Source organism: Typopeltis vanoorti, chromosome 19 (genome assembly GCF_054136105.1).
Source record: "Typopeltis vanoorti isolate ZY-2024b chromosome 19, IOZ_Tvanoo_1.0, whole genome shotgun sequence".
NCBI classification, from domain to species: Eukaryota; Metazoa; Arthropoda; class Arachnida; order Uropygi; family Thelyphonidae; genus Typopeltis; species Typopeltis vanoorti.
In genome coordinates this window covers 69,248,760-69,270,847 of record NC_143567.1, presented here as the reverse complement: position 1 = coordinate 69,270,847, position 22,088 = coordinate 69,248,760, and the positions used below count along the sequence as shown (strand labels likewise).

General features: G+C 35.4%; 1 protein-coding gene across 1 annotated transcript in view; it reads left to right on the top strand.

The window, feature by feature from the left end:
* LOC150096228 (uncharacterized) overlaps positions 1-10,143 on the top strand; it is an 88,045-nt gene extending 77,902 nt beyond the window's left edge. The window contains exons 5-6 of the mRNA XM_090409118.1: positions 4,297-4,506; positions 9,523-10,143. Coding sequence (XP_090265244.1) covers positions 4,297-4,506; positions 9,523-9,739 — 427 coding nt within the window. The 3' untranslated portion in view covers positions 9,740-10,143. The remainder of the gene's footprint in view (positions 1-4,296; positions 4,507-9,522) is intronic.
* The last annotated feature ends 11,945 nt before the right edge of the window (positions 10,144-22,088 follow it).

The window sequence follows — 22,088 nt, the reverse complement described above, 5'->3', positions numbered from 1 at the left end:
ATCCTAAAATTTAAAAAAATGCAAAATTAATAATTAATTAAAATTGGGCTAATTACTTTTAATTAGGGTAATTTGTGTAAATACTAAATCTATGCTATGCAAAAAAAATAACGGATGTGCATAGATATAAAATTAACAGATATAACAACAATACCTAACATTGCATTAATACAAGAAAGAAGAAATTGGGGGGCATCTTATACAACCAACATAAGCTTTAAACCTAAAAATAGCCTAAATTTTATGCCTCGTCTTATACGCCGACATATACAGTATATATATATATATATATGAGGTGTGACAATTTAATTCCCAGAATGCACCTGTAAAAAAACCTACATTCAGAACTATACATTATGGCTACTGTTACCTTTGAAGTAGTCCCCTTGTGCATTTATACACTGGTTTAGATGGGGTTCCCATTTTTGGAAACAAGCCTGGAACTCTTTTTCTGGAATGCTCTTGAGTTCCTTTATCACATTATCCTGGATATCAGAACTTCGTCCTTTTACCGCGGTTTAATTTTGGAAGCAGCCAGAAATCACAGGGAGCTAATTCAGGTGAATTAGCAAGATGACCTAATTTGGTAATTGAGTTTTTGGCGAGAAACACTCTCGTGATGAATACGCTATGGCTGGGCACATTGTCGTGATTGATGATCCACTTGTCAGAGCACAATTCAGGTCTTTTTCTCTGAACAGAATCTCGTAATCTTTTAGTCCTCTAAATAGCATTGTTTGTTGACCGTTTGCCCCTTTTTAATGAATCTATAGTGGACTATCCCTTTGTGATCAAAGAAACGCAACAGCATGGTCTTGAACGTGACATGCCTGCTTTTTTTGTACATGGCGAACTCGGGGGTTTTCCACTGCATGCTCTGGCATTTTGTTTCAGGATTGCACTGTAAGTACCAGGTTTCGTCACCTGTAATTACTCTCAGAAACGTGCCTATTTGCAGAAAGATCAGTCACAACTTGAAGCCACCACTGCTGCTTCTGTTCATCCATCAAGATCCAAGACACAAACTTTGCAGAAATCTTTCGCATACCCAATGCTTCAGTTAAAATTATCCTGACTGTTTCTCAATTCATTTGCATTTCATTAGCTATTAATCACACACTTAATCATCTGTCAGACCAAACTAAATCTCACACTCTGTTCACATTTGTGTCCATCATTTTCATTTTTGTTTTTGACTTCCCACTTCTGGGAAGTCAAAAACAAAAATGAAACACATCTTTTCACCCACCTTTGAATTTCTTATGCCACTCAAAGACACTGACTTTTTCAGAGCATCCACACCATATGTCACTTTCAACAGCTCCAACTTTTCAGTAGCAGTTTTGCCGATTTTCACACAAAATTTGATGTTAACATGATGCTTCAAATTTCGATTACACATTTTTATGCCAAAGTTTACAGGCAGATCTCTTATATTTACTTTAGTCAACTAGTAAATGGCTCTATCAGTTTAAGGTTTATGCATGCATTAGTTAAAACATGTACAAAGACAATTATTCACTTGACTCCAACCAAATCACCTCACTGGCAAACACTACGGGGCCATTCTGGGAATTAAATTGTCACACCTCGTATTTATACGTGGTGTCCGAAAAATAACTTTGGGGGTTTCAGTGAAATTTATTTTATGACATTTTGAAGCAGAAATGTGTGTAGCATATATTATCAAAGTACAGCAATCCCTCGATTAATGCCCCCCGATTAGTGCGTCATTTTTTTCGATACCCAGATTCAATTAGTGTGCCTGTAAAATTCGATTAGTGTGCCTATATACATCTTAAAAATAAATGTTACAGATTTTAAAAATTTTCGCTCTATAAATTTTTTATGGCTAACTGTTTTAAAAAAATCACTCACCAGGATGAAATAAATTAGTTACCGATTTGAAACATTTTACAAAGTTATTTTTTAATGGCATACTGCACTATTTCCATGTATACTATGTTCCAAATTTACCACCAACATTTATGTCGTTTGCTTTACATAGCATTTTGCTGATCATATCTCGTGCAATTGTTTTCCTTACTTTTTTATTTTAAATTATTTTCCTAACCTTTAATCGTGAGTAAAGAATTAGTGAGCAAAAAATAGAGGTGTGAAAATTATTTGAAAGTAATCTAATTGGAAGAAAAACTTGAAATAATAAAGAAAAATGAACAAACTGACTCCAGAGCAAAGATAGGACAAGAACACAAAAATGGGTGAATCCACTGCTGAATACAAAGAGAAAGGTAAGGCTGCTTCAAGTCCATCATGCATGCAGTCGAAATCAAAGTATTATAATGATTGAATTAGAGAGATGTCTTTTTATGGATCGAAGATTGTAACCAAAAATGGATCCCACTAAACACTGGCCTTATTAAATCAAAAGCATTGTCTCTTTGTAACCTGGAAAGAAAGAGCTATCTATGATGGAAAAGAAGAAGAATTCCACGTTGGTGCTGGGTGATTTCAGCGTTTCAAAAAGAGAAATAGCCTACATAATGTTCTAATCACAGGCGAAACTGCAATTGCAGATAAGGAGATATCCAGAGATTTTGAAGAAAACTGTGTAAGAAGGGGACTATTGTGATCAACAAATATTTAATGTCGATGAAACTGGCCTTTTTTTGGAAGCGAATGTCTTCCGAGACTTTTTTAACCAAATCAGAGAAATCTCATCCAGGTTATAAAGTCGCAGAGTCAAATGAAATTACTGCTAGCAATATGCGAGCCGTTTGGAAGCACATTCTTCCACATTGTGCAAATGATTTTAGAGGCTTTTCAAATGAATCTAAGTTAATTAAATCTCATTCTGAGAAGTTGAGTGATTCCGACCTGCTAAATTTAGATGCACAATGGGAAGATCCTGAAGAATATGAAGAAAATTTAATCACTGACAAGCCCAAAGAGGTTTCACAGAAACAATTTGAAAATATTTTTCATACAATCGAAGTTTTTAAGCAGCAATTCTTAGAAACTGACTCTGGTGAAGAGAGAACCAGTAAAATTTGAAGAAGAGGCAATAGGGTCATGCAATCAGTTTTATGAAAAAAAAACGCAGAATGCCTGCCAAACTACGTTAGCTCAATTCTTTGTTAAGAAGCAAAAGAATAAATTTATATTCTGAATATGTTTTATTGTCTTTCAGCTTCATGGTTTTCCTTTAACTAGGCCCTGAGACATATCCTAATTCTTTTATAAAAAAATTAAGGGTCAAAAAAGAAATTTGAGGAATGAATTATACTTTTTCCCATAGGTTATTATATTCGATTAATGCGCCTGTTTTAAAGAACGCATTAGCCTCATTAATCAAGGGATTGGTGTACAATGTCACAAGTTTGATTACCTGTAAGTGGAACTCAATGTGTGCACCATTTATAGCCCTATAGACATAAAAATGAAATTCCACCTCAGACACACTCGGGTAAGCATATCCATAGGAATAGTTTCTATGGTTGCTGTTATTCTATGGAGTAGTGGACATGGGACTGAATTTTTTCTTGATATACAGTGCCTTTTACATAGTCCCAAAGGAAGAAATCTGTTGTAGTCAAATAGTAGCTGTGCACATGTTTTTTCCACAAGGAGATGATTAAGAGTGTGGCATGTCTGGTTATGCTAGAGAACTTTGTGTTTTCCCAGATTGAGAATGTGGAGGGCCTCATTTTTCAACAGGATGAAGCCCTGCCACATTATGCAGCAATTGTGCAGACTGCTCAACAACCTATTTCCAGGAAAATGGATAGGCAGAGGAGGTCCTGTTTCTTGACCACCACTCACTCTCGATTTGACTACAATGGATTTCTTGCTCTGGGGCTACGTAAAAAGCATTGTGTATCAAAGAAAAACATCCCGTCTCTTGCCCACTGTACCATAGAATATAGGATATTCAACAGCAATCATAGAAGCAATTCCTATGGATATATTTATCCAAGTGTAATCTGAGGTGGAATTCCATCTTGATGTCTGTAGGGCTGTAAACGGTGTGCACATTGAGTTCCATTAACGTAACTTTGTACCAAAGTACAATGTACATTTGTACTTTGTACCAATATATGTATGTAACATATATTGGTAATATATGTTACATACATTTCTGCTTCAAAATGTCAAAATAAATTTCATTGAAAACCTTGGAGTTCTTTTTCAGACAACTTGTATATATGCATAAATGTTGTAGTTAAGGGGGTTATTCTTATGTTTGTTTTGTTTCTGCTGTTGTAGTACTATTGATTAGTGTTTGGTATTATGATGATTTTATAAACAAATTGTTTATAAAATTTTCTCTTTCAGCCCATCTTCTCACTCTGGCAGTGCAAAACTGAAGAAGCTTGAACTTGGATCAGAATTATATTTGGCTCCTGAAATGATGTATGTTGCTATGGAAATGCCACAGACTGTTTGTGATGTAGTTAATGGATTAGATTCAAGTCTAATAAAAGAGGCATTACGTCACATACTACTTACTGGAAGTAATACTGAACTCAATGGTTTTGCTACAAGGTCATTGCTATTCAGCTTTTATTAATTTATGTTATCAGATTTCTGTAGTTTTAGAACTTAACCTTAAAATTAGATAAACAAAAACTTTGCCGAGTTATACTTTTAAATCAGCAAAGTTTTTGTCACACAGTTGTTTTTAGATAGCCTGTATGTATTTTTTATGCTGATAGTTTAATTAAAGCTAAGTAATAGTTGACAGTGGTAGTCTACTGAAAAAAGTAGGTTTACTATTACACTCAGATTTAGAATTTGCAAAGCACTTGTTTGTGTAAATGATTAGAATGGTTTTGCAATTGCTGCATTCTGAATGAGTAATGGATATGTTTAGGATATGCCCATACTCATTCAGGTTCCATCCATAAGTTCATTGGACATCATCAGGTGCTATATGGTCACTCTGCTCCTCAGTGATGTGCCACACTAGTCCTGGCCAGGTGATCCTGTTGTATGCTTTTCTGGAAGCTTCAACTCTCTGAAGACCACTAACTCTAGATACATCATCCATCTATCTCATTGAGGGTCTATCTCTTCCTCTTTTTCCAGGGACTTTATCTTCTATTACTGTTTTGAGATGTCTTCCTTCCATTCTTTCAATGTGTCCAAAGTATTTCAGCTATTTTCTGTCATTATCCTTAAGGAGTATTAAACTTCTACCAATCCTTTCTAGCACCCATCCACATGTCTGTTTTCAACAGTCTCCTGTAACATCACATCTCAAAAGCAGTTGTCCTTTTGCTATCAAACTTCTTTTGGTTCCAGGTTTTGCATCCATAAATTGCTGTTAGTAAAACAGCTGCATCCAAAATCCTCAGCTTTGTTCCTGTGGGGATAGATCCATCCTTCCAGTCAGAGATCTGGATTAGGAAGATTAGGAATGGCTTAAACCATTCCTAATCACCCCCCCCCCCCACACACACACACATCTCTGATATCATCAGTTTCCAAGAGTACAGTGCCATCAATATGGTACACAGCTGGTAGTTTTCACCCAAAATGTATAACCTTCTACTTTGCCACATTAAACTGGCATCTGTTCTTCTTCGCCCATATTGCCAGTTTATTTAAATTATCTTGCAAAATTTTAGCATCTTTCATGACTATTGCTCTACCCAATTTTGCATCATTGGCAACTGAATAGTTCCTTTGAGATAATTTCCTATATCATACAAATTAAATAGTGGCCCAAGAACAGCCCTACAGCACACCACTAATCACAGTTCTTCTATTGGACTCTACTCTCAAATAAATTATCTGATATCTCAACATCACCATCCTCTTATCCACTTCACCAACTTTATATCCATCCCCATGTGCTGCAATTTATTGATTAGAATTCCATGTAGTATTCCTTGTCAAAAGCCTTTGCAAAGTCTAGCACACTTTAAGCATATTATTACCAAGCTCAGCTATCACTGTATTATAAAAGGTGAGCAAGTTACAAGGTATAACCTATTTCACAAAACCATGTTGTACCCCCATATAGTATTCCATTCCTGTGTACCCATTCCTGTATTTGGCTTTTAACCAACTTCTCCAATACTTTGACTATGACTTCTGAGATGGTAATTGGTTGGTAATTTCCTAACTCAGTCTTAGAGGCTCTTATATGCAATGGAACTATTTTTCCTTTTTTCCATTCCTTTGGGACCAACCCAGAGCTGAGATTTAAATTAAACAGTGTAGTCAAAATCACTGCCAATTTCCTAGTACCTTCTTGTGAAACCCAAACTGATACACCATCTAATCCCATAGCTGTATTAACATCAGGGTTCTGTAATATCCTATGCATCTCCAGCATTTACCTCTCTTTTCACATAAGCCCTTGTATCTCTTGTTACTACAATATCTCCACCTGAATGATATACTCTTGCAAAGTTTTAGTTAGTAATTCAACTATTTCATCTTATTCAGTTACCTCCCTACCATCACCATTCATTAAAATTATTTTGATATAAACATTCTTCCTTTTACTTGAAACATCTGAAAAAACTCTTTGGGATTACCCTTTGTATTGCTAATTTCCTTTCATACTCTAATTTTGCCTTTCTTACCATATTGACCACCCTTCTGGCATGTGCATTGTATTGCTCAGGTGCCATTGCTGGTCATCTTTCTCTTTGAATTCCCTCCACAAATTTTTCTTCTTTTGTAGTTCCTGTTTAATGATGGTATTCATCCATTTAACTCCCACTTGATTGATCCTCCTGACCAAGTATGCAGTCTGCTGTTACTTCCCTCAAACACTCTTTTACCACCTTCCATGCACTATCAAACATCCAGTTTTTCATTTTTTCATGCTATGGCACTGTTCCAAGCAATCTCCTAAGTTTGTCATACCACCCCTGTAATTTCACATATACCCCTCTCTTAACTGAAACTTCCACACATTTTGCCCAAGTCAATACCATGTGATCATCTTGGTTATAGACAAATTCTCTGATGCAGTTACTAGATCAAGAATTCTCAATATCCTAGTACATTCCATTCACATGCTGCCTCAGGTAATTATTCCTTAGGACACATTGGAAGAAGGAAATGAAATTTCCTTCCTCCCCTGTGTCCTTTCCTTCTTTTAATCTATGTTCCCATAGTTGAAGTTCTCTATAATAATTACCTACCCTCCACTCATTGAGCTTATTTGCTGATGCATACTATCCACATTATCCTTCACTACCCCTGGTCTATAGCAGCATCAAACTGTATATTTTGTTCTGCTGGCCTCTAACACCAGATGGCCTGAAATGTGCTATTTTCACTGGCCTACAATTGAACTGATACTCTCTGTGGTTATAATTTATCAGTTATTATCAACAATACCCCCTTCTCATTCTTTTCTCTCTATCCTGCCTGAAAATACTATACTGTTCACATTCTATCTCACTAACCATATCATCTTCTGTCTGCCACATCTCACAAATGTCAATAACCTATTGCCGAGATGAACTAACTAGTGCCAAATAAACTCCTCCTCCCCTTTGTTCTGAATGCACATCATCATCAAATTCCTGCCATGTACCCTCAAGGGGCATACAGGATATGATAGTACTACATGAAAACTTTACATTATTACTAACTTGACATAAAGTGGAATGGCCTCTTAAGAGCCATTGTACTAATTATTCCATTCTGGTTTGTTACCGGAGTACTAACTTAGCCATTTTTTTTTTTACATTCTTACATTCATCGCTCAACAGCCCCCTCCCCTCCAAAATAACTCTAGTTTCCCTGATTTTGAACATCCAATCTAACTTCATTCAACAGCACTTTTTTGCAGACTCTGAACATCAAATAAATTCAAATGTAAACCATCCACCTTGTATAAGTCCTTTTGTCCATCAAACTTAACAGCAGAAAACAATTGAAAAACATTTAGGCTACATTCATATTATGAAATATTTTAGGAAAATACATTATTCTTTCTTAACTTTCCAAGTTTTAATTTATCCACTATTAAATATCAAATTCTGCATATTCCATTCATTATCATCATCACAGCTTTCTTCATTTCACTGCTGGATGAATGTCTCTCCATGCTTCTTCCATTTTGGTTGATCTTGTGCATCTCTCTACCATAAATGTCTATAACATCTTGTTATCTCATCTTACCACTGCTCTGCTTGGTTTCTGATAGCCAGTTCTCAGTGTCCATTCTGTTGTTTTCTTTGCCCATTTAATATCTTTTATTACTAATGCAATGCCCATTACATTTGTTTGCTTCCTTATCCAAGTATTATTCTTTTTATCTATCTGGGTTATTCTGAAAATGGCTCTTTCCATGTTTCTTTGTTTTCAGTTTCTCTAGGTGTTTTTTAGTCAGACTTCAGGTTCGACTGCTATAGGTCATTGTTGGGAGTACACACTGTTTGTAGATTTTTATTTTTAAGCAGTTTGGTAAATTGCTTTTAAATATCTTTCTGTAATGGTTAAAAACTTTCCATCCTGTTGTTATTTGTAGCTGAAATTTCATTATCAAGTTTATGGTTGCTATGGCTTGTCCTAAATCTGGATGAAAATAGGGAATATTTGCACATTCTCTTACCAGGTGACAAATAAACTAATTACCACTGTCTGCCATGTATCTTAGGTCGTGGTGACCTCACAACATGTGAGGTCACCACTTTTATCTCTAAAGATAAAAGATGCATGCATATCCTATCCTCTCTTGGTCGTATTGAGTATGTGTGATTAAGTAAGGTATACAAAAACTTTTGAGATCACCGTTTAAAATGATCACTGATCACTGAATAAAGATTTTTTGAGAGAGAGACGAGATGAGTTTTCTTCGCACTGAAGGTGACTAGGTTATCCTCACCTCCATTAAATAATAGTATTGAGATCACTGTTTCCTGGTTTGTCGAATAGATAGGAGGAGTAAAACTAAAACTTTACTCCACTCCTGAAAAAAAGATCATTTGACTTGAATAGAGCTCTAGGACACTCTTGCAATGGTAGAGAAACCAGATCTGATCATGCATCCTGGAAATGCCAAGGACAGCAGCAAAGGTTACTTTCTGCGGGTTGGAGATAGTATTCAATCATATTATAATCATTTTGAAGATTTTCACCTGTATTAGTCTTCATTTTTCAGTAACTCCAATTATCTATAATTGCTTTGCTGTGTCTACCTCCTTTACATTAGTGCTTTGAATGTTGATCATTCCTGTTAACAGTTCTGTTGAGATTGTTTCAGCAGCTGACTTTTTTTTTTTTTTTGACAAAAACTATGTTGACTTTATATAACCAGGTAACACCTTAGATAGATGCCATAATGTTTGATTATATTAGAGCATTATAATGTATATGTTGTATTTTTTTATTTATTTTTTTTTTTAATGCATTCCACAGTGGTCATAGGATTGTGACAACTGCCTTCTATATCTTCACTCCATTAGCAACCATTGAAGTTACCTGTAATGAAATAAAAAATGCTTTTTTATTTTGAGTAGTTTTTCATTTTTAGTAATAACTTATATAACTTAATATTTGTAGTTAAACATGTCTTTAATTTTTTTGTAGGCTAATTAGAGATTTGCAAATGGCATTACCAGAATATTCTCATATTATTAATGTTCACACCTATGCTGGGAGCAGAAGTTGGGATGCTGTTATGGGATCTACTCGTATTTCTGTGCCTTTTCCATGCTCTTCTCCATCTGGTCATACAAGTGGCACTGCTAAGTGGGTAACAAGAGAAGATTATATTCTATATGGATTAAGCATATTTGAAATATAAATCATTTTATTTTGGTATACGTCACCTTAGTCATACATATAACTGCATAGACTTTTTTTTTTTTTTTGTAATTGTTTATGCGTAAATTTTCGAAGTTTCAGTGGCTGATTATATTGGAGCTTGTGTTTATTAAAACCAATTGTTAATGTTTATCTATTTTATTAATGTTGATTGTTTTTCTTAATAGAATGGAGACTGTTTTTGTGAGGGCTAGGGAAGGTAGGAAATTCTGATGAATCATGAAAATTTGTTTATACATATGAACAACTAGTGTACAGTCACATCTTAAGTATGGTGTGTGTGTGTGTGTTGTTGTAATTGCATTTACATTGAAATCATTACATTTATTTTTTTATTTTATTTTATTTAGGCTAATTAGCATTAAACTGATATTTGGCATTTTATGTTGCAGTGGATAGAGGATGATTATCCAAAATAGTTGGTTCACTTACTTTCAGTAAACATAGTGTCATTTAAAGAATATGAGAACTTCTAACATATTCTATTTTCTGGGTATTAATCACAAAAAAAACTGTTGATGAAAAATATTGCATCGATAAAAGTGGTAGTTGCATTTTCATGTGCAAAAATGTTAAATTAGATTTCTTTCTTGGATTCCTTAAGTTAGATTACTTGTCTAAAAAGGGTTGAATAATAGCTTTAATTTAGTTCTCTCATTTGTAAGTTTTATGTTTGTCGAAACATTTAATTTATGACTTCAGTAGTAGAAGAGGAACAGTTACACATCTGATTTATCATGCAAAAAAAAAAAGAAAAAAGAAAAAAAGGAAATGCAAGTTTTGTGAATCCACTTCTGGCACTCCGGCCTGTCTATTTATGAAGCTTTGTAAAATTCTTCACAGTTAGTACAAGAATATAGTAGTTTTAATTAGTCTTGTTCTCAGAACACTTAATGGGAATGAAATACAGTAATCTACCATTTATCTGACCTCCAAAACAGCTCTTTCAAAGATTCAAACCTTAAATCAGTTGACCCCTGAAATCGCACCTTCCTGCATTACATTAGTGCTCCTGTGCAGTGAGTCGAATTGAATCAAGTTTTTTTTTCTCTTAACACTAGATGTCATCACTCTTTATATACAGTATATTTGCCTGAACCATACTAAACTGCAAATATAACATTAAATGGGTAATATAACAGATTGCCCATTAAAAAAAAATCATAACATTGTTCAGTAAAAGAAAAAAAAAAAGCATGCCACCTTAAACAATTTTTTCACTTTTTTTTTAGAATGACATCTTAATGGATGTAATCCTAATTTATATACAGTCTCTTGTTTTTGTTTACTTAGCTATGATGATATCAATGTTTAGTTTCCTTTACGTCAATTTCTGTGAATTGTTAAAAATATACCTGTTCATTATTCATTTCTAAATTGAGTTAATTAATTTCAGTAATGAAGCCTCAATACAAAGTGTCCTTTGTATATCACAGAACAAAAACGACATATTCTGTTTCTTAACATAAAGTGTCATTTCCTGTTAGCTATGTATGGGAAATTTGTATTTACAATTATTTCATAAATTTGTAAGCTGCATATTTTTTTTTTTAATTCTTGGAAGCAAAACAATTTTTCCAGGAATGGTTCACTAATCATTTGGTGCCACAAGTAAACGTGCATGTGGAAAGCAACTTGGGCTTTGGAATTATTTTGCTAGAATGTACACATCAGTCACTTAGTGTTGTGTATGTTCATAACAATCGCTCTATGTAATTAAATTCATTTTTTTAATGAATTTAAAAGTAGAAAATAGAAACTAAGAATTTTAATTAAATTCTTTGTTTCTACTGTATTGTTAAATACAGGCATTTACCAATACAATAATATACACCAGTGGTTGATATAACGTTATTAGGGGTCGATTCGGGCTCAGGGGTCGATAGAAAAATATAAAAATATAAGCTTATTTACTTATCCTGATTGACAACGCAATTAAGAGTGAATCGTGGAAGCAGTGACATGAATAGGACCTGTAAGATGGAGCAAGGTCATGAAAATAGTAACGGAGGCCAATCATGTAGGCCTAAATGACATATTTACCAATAAACGGATGTCAGTGGTTCCCGCTGGGTGGCGCGGCGGGAGCGAGATTGCAACACATGCGTAGTTGCTTATTTACTTATACTTACATGTATTCGATCCCAGTCTCATTTTTACTCATCGGCATACAAGTGAGCGTTAATGTTCTAAAATTCATCAACATACATATTATAATTCAATCGTTATTCATTCACGAACTAAACTTCAATATGTTCAAGAGTTGAGCAGGGCTGGTAGTTTTGTACATCCTATATATACCTATAGGAAGATTGTATTATTGTTATCTAAATTAAATTTTATATTTTATATATTATTTATCCCTCCTAACAAATATGCAATATTAAGAAGGACGTCAAAAACAAAAACGTATCCTTTTGCCGTTAAACCAATATAATAATATATACTATATTATACATACAAGAAACACTGTAACTATAAAATAAACAATCTAAAAACTCACATAAGCATATTTTTTGCTTGTCCTATTATAATTACGTAATAGTAAAATAGAGGGGGGGGGGTCAAGAAACTCTTGAAGGGGTTGACGGTCAAAGAAGTTAGGCGATCCCTGATGTACACTATTACAATAAAATGTCAGAAACATTTGTACATTAAAATTATTTCATTTAAGAATTATATAATTCTTAAAGTTGACCCCTGATACACTAACCACTCAGCCAGCCTGGCTGGCCGAGTGGTTAGTGTATCCACCCTCCAGTCAAGAGGCTGCAGGTTCGAATCCCACCTTGGGCATGGATGTTTGTGATTGTCTGTGGAAATACTAGTGGTGGTGGTTAGTGAGTAGATGCTCTCCCTCGATGAGTCTTTGGACTCCCAGGAGGTGATGAATAATAATAATAATAATCATTTTACATAAAACTGAATATAAATTAGGTTTTAGGAATAATTAAGGCAATATATATTTTACTTGTATAAATATTCAAGAAATAATACTATCCAGAATATTGATTGAATTTCTCATACAATAACATCTGGATTCACACTTTTCACAATATAAATGGTGTTAAATAAATACATGAGGGAAAGTGACATGTTCATTGCTAATAATTTTGAACATAAGGAATGAATTTCACTAATTCTGTTGACTCTTATTCCCCCCCCCTCCCAACACATCCTATCTCTCTCTCTCTCTCTCTCTCTCTCTCTGAAAAACACTAAGAATTAGTTGCGTAGGAGCTTCAATACAGATTATCATCATCATCATCAAATTCCTGCCATGTACCCTCAAGGGGTGTACAGGATATGACAGTACTACATGAAAAAATTACATCATTACTAACTTCCTATCTACAATTTTCCTCCAAATCAGTCTGTTACTTGTCAAGACTCCAACATTATCAGATCTTATCTTTCTATCATCTAAGGCACTTTGTACCGTATCAATCCACCTATATCTTGGTCTTCCTCTGGGTCGTTTTCCTGCCAACCTGGCAGAGAACACTTGTTTTGCTAATCTTTCCTCTCCCATTCTATTTAAGTGACCATACCATCTGAGATTAGCTCTGCTAATGCATTCCTGGATGCTGACAATGTCAAGTTCTTTCCTAATATCCTCATTTTTAATATGATATTGCCATTGATGCCATCTGTTCACGCCTCTAATCTTTCTCAGGACTCTCATATCTGCGGTCTCTAGTCTTTGGTCAAGTGTTTTACTTCTGACCCAGCTCTCAGATCCATAAGTTAAAATTGGTTTGAACACAGTCTGTTATACAGCTAATTTAGTGTTCCGACTAATTTCTTTCTTATTCCATATGAATTTATTCAATTGACTTCCCACGAAACCAGCTTTGCTGATTCTGTTGTCTATTTCTATTTTTAATTTACCATCTTCAGTAAAAATTGTGCCTAAGTAGCTGAAATGTTTTACTTGTTCCACAGGTTCTCCATTCACAACACAGTTGAACATTTTCAATGATTCTGCCTATTTTCATTGTCTTTGTCTTTTTATTGCTGACCTTCATATCATAAACAGCTATTCAATTTAGTCAGAGAATCTTGCAAACTTGTAGCGGATTTATTTAGAAGTATAACATCATCCGCATAAAGCATAGAGCTGACATTAACATCTCCAATTTTGATATCAGGTTTAATACCACATTCCTTCATAATGTGATCCATATAGATAATGAATAACAGAGGGGATAATGTACATCCTTGTCTCACACCAGATTTAACATTAAATCATCTTCCTGTACGTCCTTCAATTCTAACTGCTGACTCACAACTCAAATAAAGACTAAGTATTGCTTGATATAATGCCCCATTGACACCATATAACTGCAGCGTATTGAATAGCTTCTCTCTTGGCACCTTGTCATATGCCTTTTCCAAATCGACAAAACTTAAATACAGATCTTTGTTATATTCCCATGCTTTCTCGACTATTTGTCGTAAAGTGAAGATCTGATCCTGACAGCCTCTATTTGGCCTGAATCCAGCTTGTTCTTCACCAAGCTTTTCTTCCACAATTCTTCTCAACCGTTTCTCAAGTATACTTACATAGATCTTGCCAGGAACACTCAGTAGGGAAATACCTCTGTAATTCTCACATTCAGTTTTATTTCCCTTTTTATATATGGGTACTATGAGAGCTCTACTCCAATCATCAGGAATTCGTCCCTCTGTCCAGGCTTTCTGAACTATGCAGTGCAGCCACTGTAAGACTCTTATAGTACGATACTTCAGCATTTCTGGTCGAATATCATCTACTCCTGCTGCCTTTCCACATTTCAAGCCTTTGATGGCTTTTTCTACTTCAAGTATGGATATGTATTCCTGACTGCATGCCTGGTCAGTGTTTTTTATCACTATGCTGTCATCACTGCTTGTTTCATTTAGCAGTTTTTCAAAGTAATTACTCCATACTTCAAGGATATCTTTTTCTCCTGTTTTCATTTCACCTTTATCATCTCTAATTCCTTTTACAGCACTCTTTCCTCCATTCCTAAGCTTCTTCAACAACCTCCAGAATATTTTGCCACCTTCTTGATATTTATTTTCTATATTCTTGCCAAAGTCCTCCGATGACTTTTGTTTAGCTAGTTTTACACACTGTTTAGCTTTCTTACATTTGTCTCTGTATTCTGTAAGAGTAAAAGCTGACTTATTTGCCAGTAACTTTTGATATGCTTTCTTCTTTTCCTTCACTGCCTCTTTAACTTCCTGTGTCCACCAGGGAGTTCTGATTTTTTTATCCTTGCACACAACCTCACCACATGCCTCTCTGGCAGAATCAATCAATGTTTCCTTCAGAGTTTGCCACTGAATCTCCAAGGTTTGATTCCTGTTCTCAAACTTTTTCATTTTCTTTTCAATAATATTTCTGTATTTTAGTCTACAGTTCACATCTGAGAGCTGCTCAACTTTTATTCGCTTTAAAACTTTCTTACATGTTATTCTTTTCAATATGAAATTCAATTTTATCTTGCTCAAGACTAAATAGTGATCACTTCCAATTTCAAATCCTCTGTATACTCTGGTGTCCTGCACCAGGGAGAAAACATCACTATCAACAATAACATAGTCAATGAGACTTTTCTTATTCCTAGCCTCTTCTCTCCATGTGAATTTGTGCACATTTTTATGTTGGAACATGGTGTTAGTAATAACCAGTCCATGTCCTGAGCAGAAATCCAACAGATATTTGCCATTATTATTAGCTTTGCTCTTTTCTCCAAATTTTCCCAAAATATTTTTGTATGTCTCACAATCATTTCCTACTCTACTATTTAGATCCCCAACAAGGACCAACTTTTCCTTTTTCATTGTGTCAGTTGCTTTTTCTAAAGCCTCAAAAAATTCCTCCACTTCTACCTTAGTAGAACCTTCTGTGGGACCATAGGCACAAATAAGTCTCATTGTCCAGTTCCCCATTCTCATATTTGCCCACATTACTCTACTTGAGACTGACTGCCATTCAAGAAGATTAGCCTCGTATTTTGTGTTGAATACTATGGCTACTCCTTCTTTTCCTTGATTGTCATTGCCTGAATATAACATTTTGTATTTATTGCTCAGAAAGATCTCACCAGTTTTGGTCTTTTGTAAAATAATTTAAAGACATTGTTTCTAATTGGGGGTGCTTAAGGGTCAAAGCTGTATAACTGAGAGGAGACCTCCATATAGCCTTTAAAGCAATGCGGAGAACCGACCAGGGCTTCTGACCTAATGTGTAATCCTCACCTTCTCGTGGTGCACCCTGTTGGGTATCTACTTGGATACTGAACGAACGAGGATGGGCTGGCAATTTGGGATTTAGCCGACCAATTTGTATTCTTATTGGTTAAACCAAAATAAAAAATGATGGTACAACGTGACAAAATTTCATGTCGGCCGAGGCGTCGCCCGGTTAAACAAGGCCCCCGTTGTATTCACCAGGGAATCAGGGTGAACAGCAAAAAGTCAGCTACTGGAACAAATCTGAAAACAAACCCCAACTCAACATCACCAGAGTTAAAGATCGGTACTTATGATACTATCAACGTAAGAAGCCTGAATGGCAAAGAAATGGAGCTAGCTGAGGAATTATATAAGTACCAGATCTACATAATAGGGGTGACTGAAACAAAAAAGACCAAAACTGGTAAGATCTTTCTGAGCAATAAATACAAAATGTTATATTCAGGCAATGACAATTAAGGAAAAGAAGGAGTAGCCATACTGTTCAACACAAAATACGAGGCTAATCTTCTTGAATGGCAGTCAGTCTCAAGTAGAGTAATGTGGGCAAATATGAGAATGGGGAACTGGACAATGAGGCTTATTTGTGCCTATGGTCCCACAGAAGGTTCTACTAAGGTAGAAGTGGAGGAATTTTTTGACACTTTAGAAAAAGCAACTGACACAATGAAAAAGGAAAAGTTGGTCCTTGTTGGGGATCTAAATAGCAGAGTAGGAAATGATTGTGAGACATATAAAAATATTTTGGGAAAATTTGGAGAAAAGAGCAAAGCCAATAATATTGGCAAATATCTGTTGGATTTCTGCTCAGGACATGGACTGGTTATTACTAACACTATGTTCCAACATAAAAATGTGCACAAATTCACATGGAGAGAAGAGGCTAGAAACAAGAAAAGTCTCATTGACTATGTTATTGTTGATAGTGATGTTTTCTCCCTGGTGCAGGACACCAGAGTGTACAGAGGATTTGAAATTGGAAGCGATCACTCTTTAGTCTTGAGCAGGATAAAATTGAATTTCATATTGAAAAGAATAACACGTAAGAAAGTTTTAAAGCGAATAAAAGTTGAGCAGCTCTCAGATGTGAACTGTAGACTAATACAGAAAGATTATTGAAAAGAAAATTAAAGAGTTTGAGAACAGGAATCAAACCTTGGAGATTCAGTGGCAAACTCTGAAGAAAACATTGATTGATTCTGCCAGAGAGGCATGTAGTGAGGTTGTGTGCAAGGATAAAAAAATCAGAACTCCCTGGTGGACACAGGAAGTTAAAGAGGCAGTGAAGGAAAAGAAGAAAGCATATCAAAAGTTCCTGGCAACTAAGTCAGCTTTTACTCTTACAGAATACAGAGACAAATGTAAGAAAGCTAAACAGTGTGTAAAACTAGCTAAACAAAAGTCATGGGAGGACTTTGGCAAGAATATAGAAAATAAATATCAAGAAGGTGGCAAAATATTCTGAAGGTTGTTGAAGAAGCTTAGGAATGGAGGAAAGAGTGCTGTAAAAGGAGTTAGAGATGATAAAGATGATATGAAAACAGGAGGAAAAGATATCCTTGAAGTATGGAGCAATTACTTTGAAAAACTGCTAAATGAAACAAGCAGTGATGACAGCACAGTGATAAAAAACACTGACTGACCAGGCATGCAGTCAGGAATACATATCCATACTTGAAGTAGAAAAAGCCATCAAAGGCTTGAAATGTGGAAAGGCAGCATGAGTCGATGATATTCGACCAGAAATGCGGAAGTATGGTGGTATAAAAGTCTTACAGTGGCTGCACTGCATAGTTCAGAAACCCTGGACTGAGGGACGAATTCCTGACGAATTCCCCATAGATCTTGCCAGGAACACTCATATATAAAAAGGGAAATAAAACTGCATGTGAAAATTACAGATTTATTTCCCTACTGAGTGTTCCTGGCAAGATCTATGCAAGTATACTTGAGAAATGGTTGAGAAGAATTGTGGAAGAAAAGCTTGGTGAAGAACAAGCTGGATTCAGGCCAAATAGAGGCTGTCAGGATCAGATCTTCACTTTACGACAAATAGTTGAGAAAGCATGGGAATATAACAAAGATCTGTATTTAAGTTTTGTCGATTTGGAAAAGGCATATGACAAGGTGCCAAGAGAGAAGCTATTCAATACGCTGCAATTATATGGTGTCAATGGGGCATTATATCAAGCAATACTTAGTCTTTATTTGAGTTGTCAGTCAGCAGTTAGAATTGAAGGAAGTACAGGAAGATGGTTTAATGTTAAATCTGGTGTGAGACAAGGATGTACATTATCCCCTCTGTTATTCATTATCTATATGGATCACATTATGAAGGAAAGTGGTATTAAACCTGATATCAAAATTGGAGATGTTAATGTCAGCTCTTTGCTTTATGCGGATGATGTTATACTTCTAAATAAATCTGCTACAAGTTTGCAAGATTCCCTGACTAAACTGAGTAACTGTTGTAATAGATATGGTATGAAAGTCAGCATTAAAAAGACAAAGACAATGAAAATAGGTAGAATTGTTGAAAATGTCAACTGTGTTGTGAACGGGGAAACTGTGAAACAAGTAAAACATTTCGGCTACTTATGCAAGATTTTTGCTGAAGATGGTAAATTAAATATGGAAATAGACAACAGAATCAACAAAGCTGGTATGGTAGGCAGTCAACTGAATAAATTCATATGGAATAACAGAGAAATTAGACGGAACATTAAATTAGCTGTATACAAGACAGTGTTCAAACCAGTTTTAACTTATGGATCTGAGAGCTGGGTCAGAAGTAAAACACTTGACCAAAGACTAGAGACCGCAGATATGAGAGTCCTGAGAAAGATTAGAGGCGTGAAAAGATGGCATCAATGGCAATATCATATTAAAAATGAGGATATTAGGAAAGAACTTGACATTGTCAGCATCCAGGAATGCATTAGCAGAGCTAATCTCAGGTGGTATTGTCATTTAAATAGAATGGACAAAGAAAGATTAGCAAAACAAGGCTTCTCTGCCAGGTTGGCAGGAAAACGACCCAGAGGAAGACCAAGATATAGGTGGATTGATATGGTACAAAGTGCCTTAGACGATAGAAATATAAGATCTGATAATGTTGGAGTCTTGACAAGTAACAGACTGATTTGGAGGAAAATTGTAGGTAGGAAGTTAGTAATGATGTAAATTTTTCATGTAGTACTGTCATATCCTGTACAACCCTTGAGGGTACATGGCAGGAATTTGATGATGATGTTTCTAATTGATATTGTTTGCAGTAACATGACAAATACTTTCATTTCAATAATTAAAACATCAATGCAGAATATTCTACATATTACTATGCTAGAATAAGCACCAATTTTATACAATTACATTGATTGAAATTACTGTAGTACAGAGGAAAAAGGAAAGAATAAAACATTGGAGATATTTCAGTATAATAATGTTTCTTTTTAATGGTAATTTATCAGTAAACTATTGCCAACTAAATTCATATCTTTTAATGCAATCAATTAATTTAAGGTATTTTGAAAAAGTTAATTTATTGTTTGAAATAATGACTCATTCTAAATATTTATATACTCATGAACAGATGCCTCATTTTGTAATGTTTGGGCTTATGTAAAAAATATGCTTAAATTAGTATTTAAAAGTATTTTTTATTTATTTATTTATTTTAATAACGGGTTCAGAAATAGTTTGGAAAGTTTACCATGAGTTTAGCTGGAAAAAAAAAAAAAGGTTTGATACACAAAATCACTCATATATAGGCGATGTGACAGAGGGTCAAACTCATGAATTTCTTAATTATTCTGCAATACCTCCTCAAGTTACACATTATTCATTACCATTTTTTAAAATATTGATAATAACTTTATACAAGTAAGATAAACTAAATAATACATAGTGAGCAAAACAATAGAAAAATCACAACTTTGCAGATGAAAGATATAAAAAACTACGTTTTCCCCACTTTTCTTCTGAAAAACATTGGTTAGGTGGTGATATGTGGCAGTTAACAATAACAAAATTTCACAAAAACCAGTTTCTTTTTTGTGAAACTTCCCCAGAGTCACTTCTTGTTTAATTTACGAGATAAGTTCCGATGGGCTGTCAGAGAAACTAAAATATACTTACAAAAAAAACTTTATTGGAAATTAAATTAGACATCTTTTGCTACTTTTCTACATAATTTCTGCCATTGTTCAGCCACTTATCATAATGGGGATCCAAGAGTTGTATACCTTTATCGTAGAAGGTTGCCGCCTGTGATGCAAATTACGTATTGACTGCTTCTATGAACTCGTCATCTTGAAACCGCTGGCCACCAAGGAAATATTTCAGATGTTTGAACAGATGAAAGTCACTTGGTGCGAGGTTGGAACTATATGGAGGATAATGGAATTGTTCCCAGCCAAAGGTGGTGAGAAGTTGTTGTGTTACACCGGCCGTGTGTGAGTGGACGTTATCATGAATCAAAACAACGCCCCTGTTAAGCATGTCCCATCGTTTTTTCTGGATCACACGACGCATTTTTGGCAGTACGTACTCACATTGATTGTGGAGCTTTGACCCAAGAAGTCTACCAGCAAAATTCCTTGTCTGTCCCAAAACACAGTGCACGTGATTTTCTGAGTGAAAACCGTTGTCTTCAATTTTGTCTTGACTGGTGATGAGGTGTGTCTCCACTCCATGGACTGTTGTTTGGATTCAGGGATTACGTGCAACGCCCGAGTATCGCCCCCGGTGACGTCTGCTCAGGAAAGGATTGCCATCCTCGTGGTAACGTGTCAAGAATTCCAACACAGTACTTAGCCGATTCACTTTGTATTGTTCTGTAAGCACTTTGGCACCCCCTGTGCACACAATTTCTGATAACTCAGTTGCGATTCGATTTCCTTAGACATTATAAACACACACGAAGAAGCATACACACTGCAAGAATCTGAAAATGGCACCAACGGCTTGCTAACGAATCAACAAATTCAGCGTGCATGCACACCATTGCGATCGCAGCGCTGAAGTGAAAATATTTAAAAACAGAACTTACTTTCTGGACGTCCCTTTAAATCCACTGCTTTTGACTTTCTCTGGTTCAAGCACTGATGACCACTCAGACCTCTTCTCATTCCTTTCTATGAAACTTGGCCATCTGCAATCCAGCTATCCAAATAGTCATTTTCCTAGGAAACCTCAAGTTTCAAAATCCCAACTGGCTCCCTTTTCCAACACTACTGACCAAGTTAGAAAAGAAGCAAGTCTTTGCTATAAGTAATGACCTAACATAAATCATACATCTGCCTACCCATATTCCTAATAAACTTCAATCTCCAAATACTCAGGATATCTTTTTGACCAGTTCTCCTTCCAGATACACAGACCACAATCTTGTACAAGTCTTTTCTTTCATAGAATGCCTCTCGTCCAGCCACTCCCAACCTTGCATCCTGCATCACCACAAAGGTGTCAATTTAGATGACCTCTGGAATTTCTGCTCCATGGAATATCATTCTCATATTTGGGATAGTACACCAAAATGTCCTCTAAAATTGCTTAATTCTATCTAGAAGAGGGCAATCCAGCTAATTAATGATTCATCTCTCAGAGATATTCAGTTTCTGCCTTGTGTCTCTTCTACAGATACTTTCATGGACAGTGATGTGCTGAATTAGCCACCATCATTCCTCCAAAATCATTAGAACAAGAGCTACAGCAAACCACAACACCCTTTTACAGTCCATCTTGAAACTCACTGAACCAACTTCACTGCTTCATTCCATCTACTTCTCTTCTTTGGAACAGTCTCCCTTATCTGCCTTCCCCAAAGAATATAACCTTCACCTGTTCAAACAAAATGTGAACAGATTCCTCCTTTTCCTCTTGCCTCTTAGCTCAGTGAAAATGGTGTTTGCACTCAGTGCTACACCGCTTAAAGAAAGTGTCCATGTGTAGAGGCTTAAGTGCTGTGAGGACATCATGTTGGAGGCTTAATGGATTTTTTACAACGCTCAAAAGAATTAAAATAGAATTTAATACTTCCTATATTTCGTCCTGGTCACTAGGACATCTACGGGGATTACAAA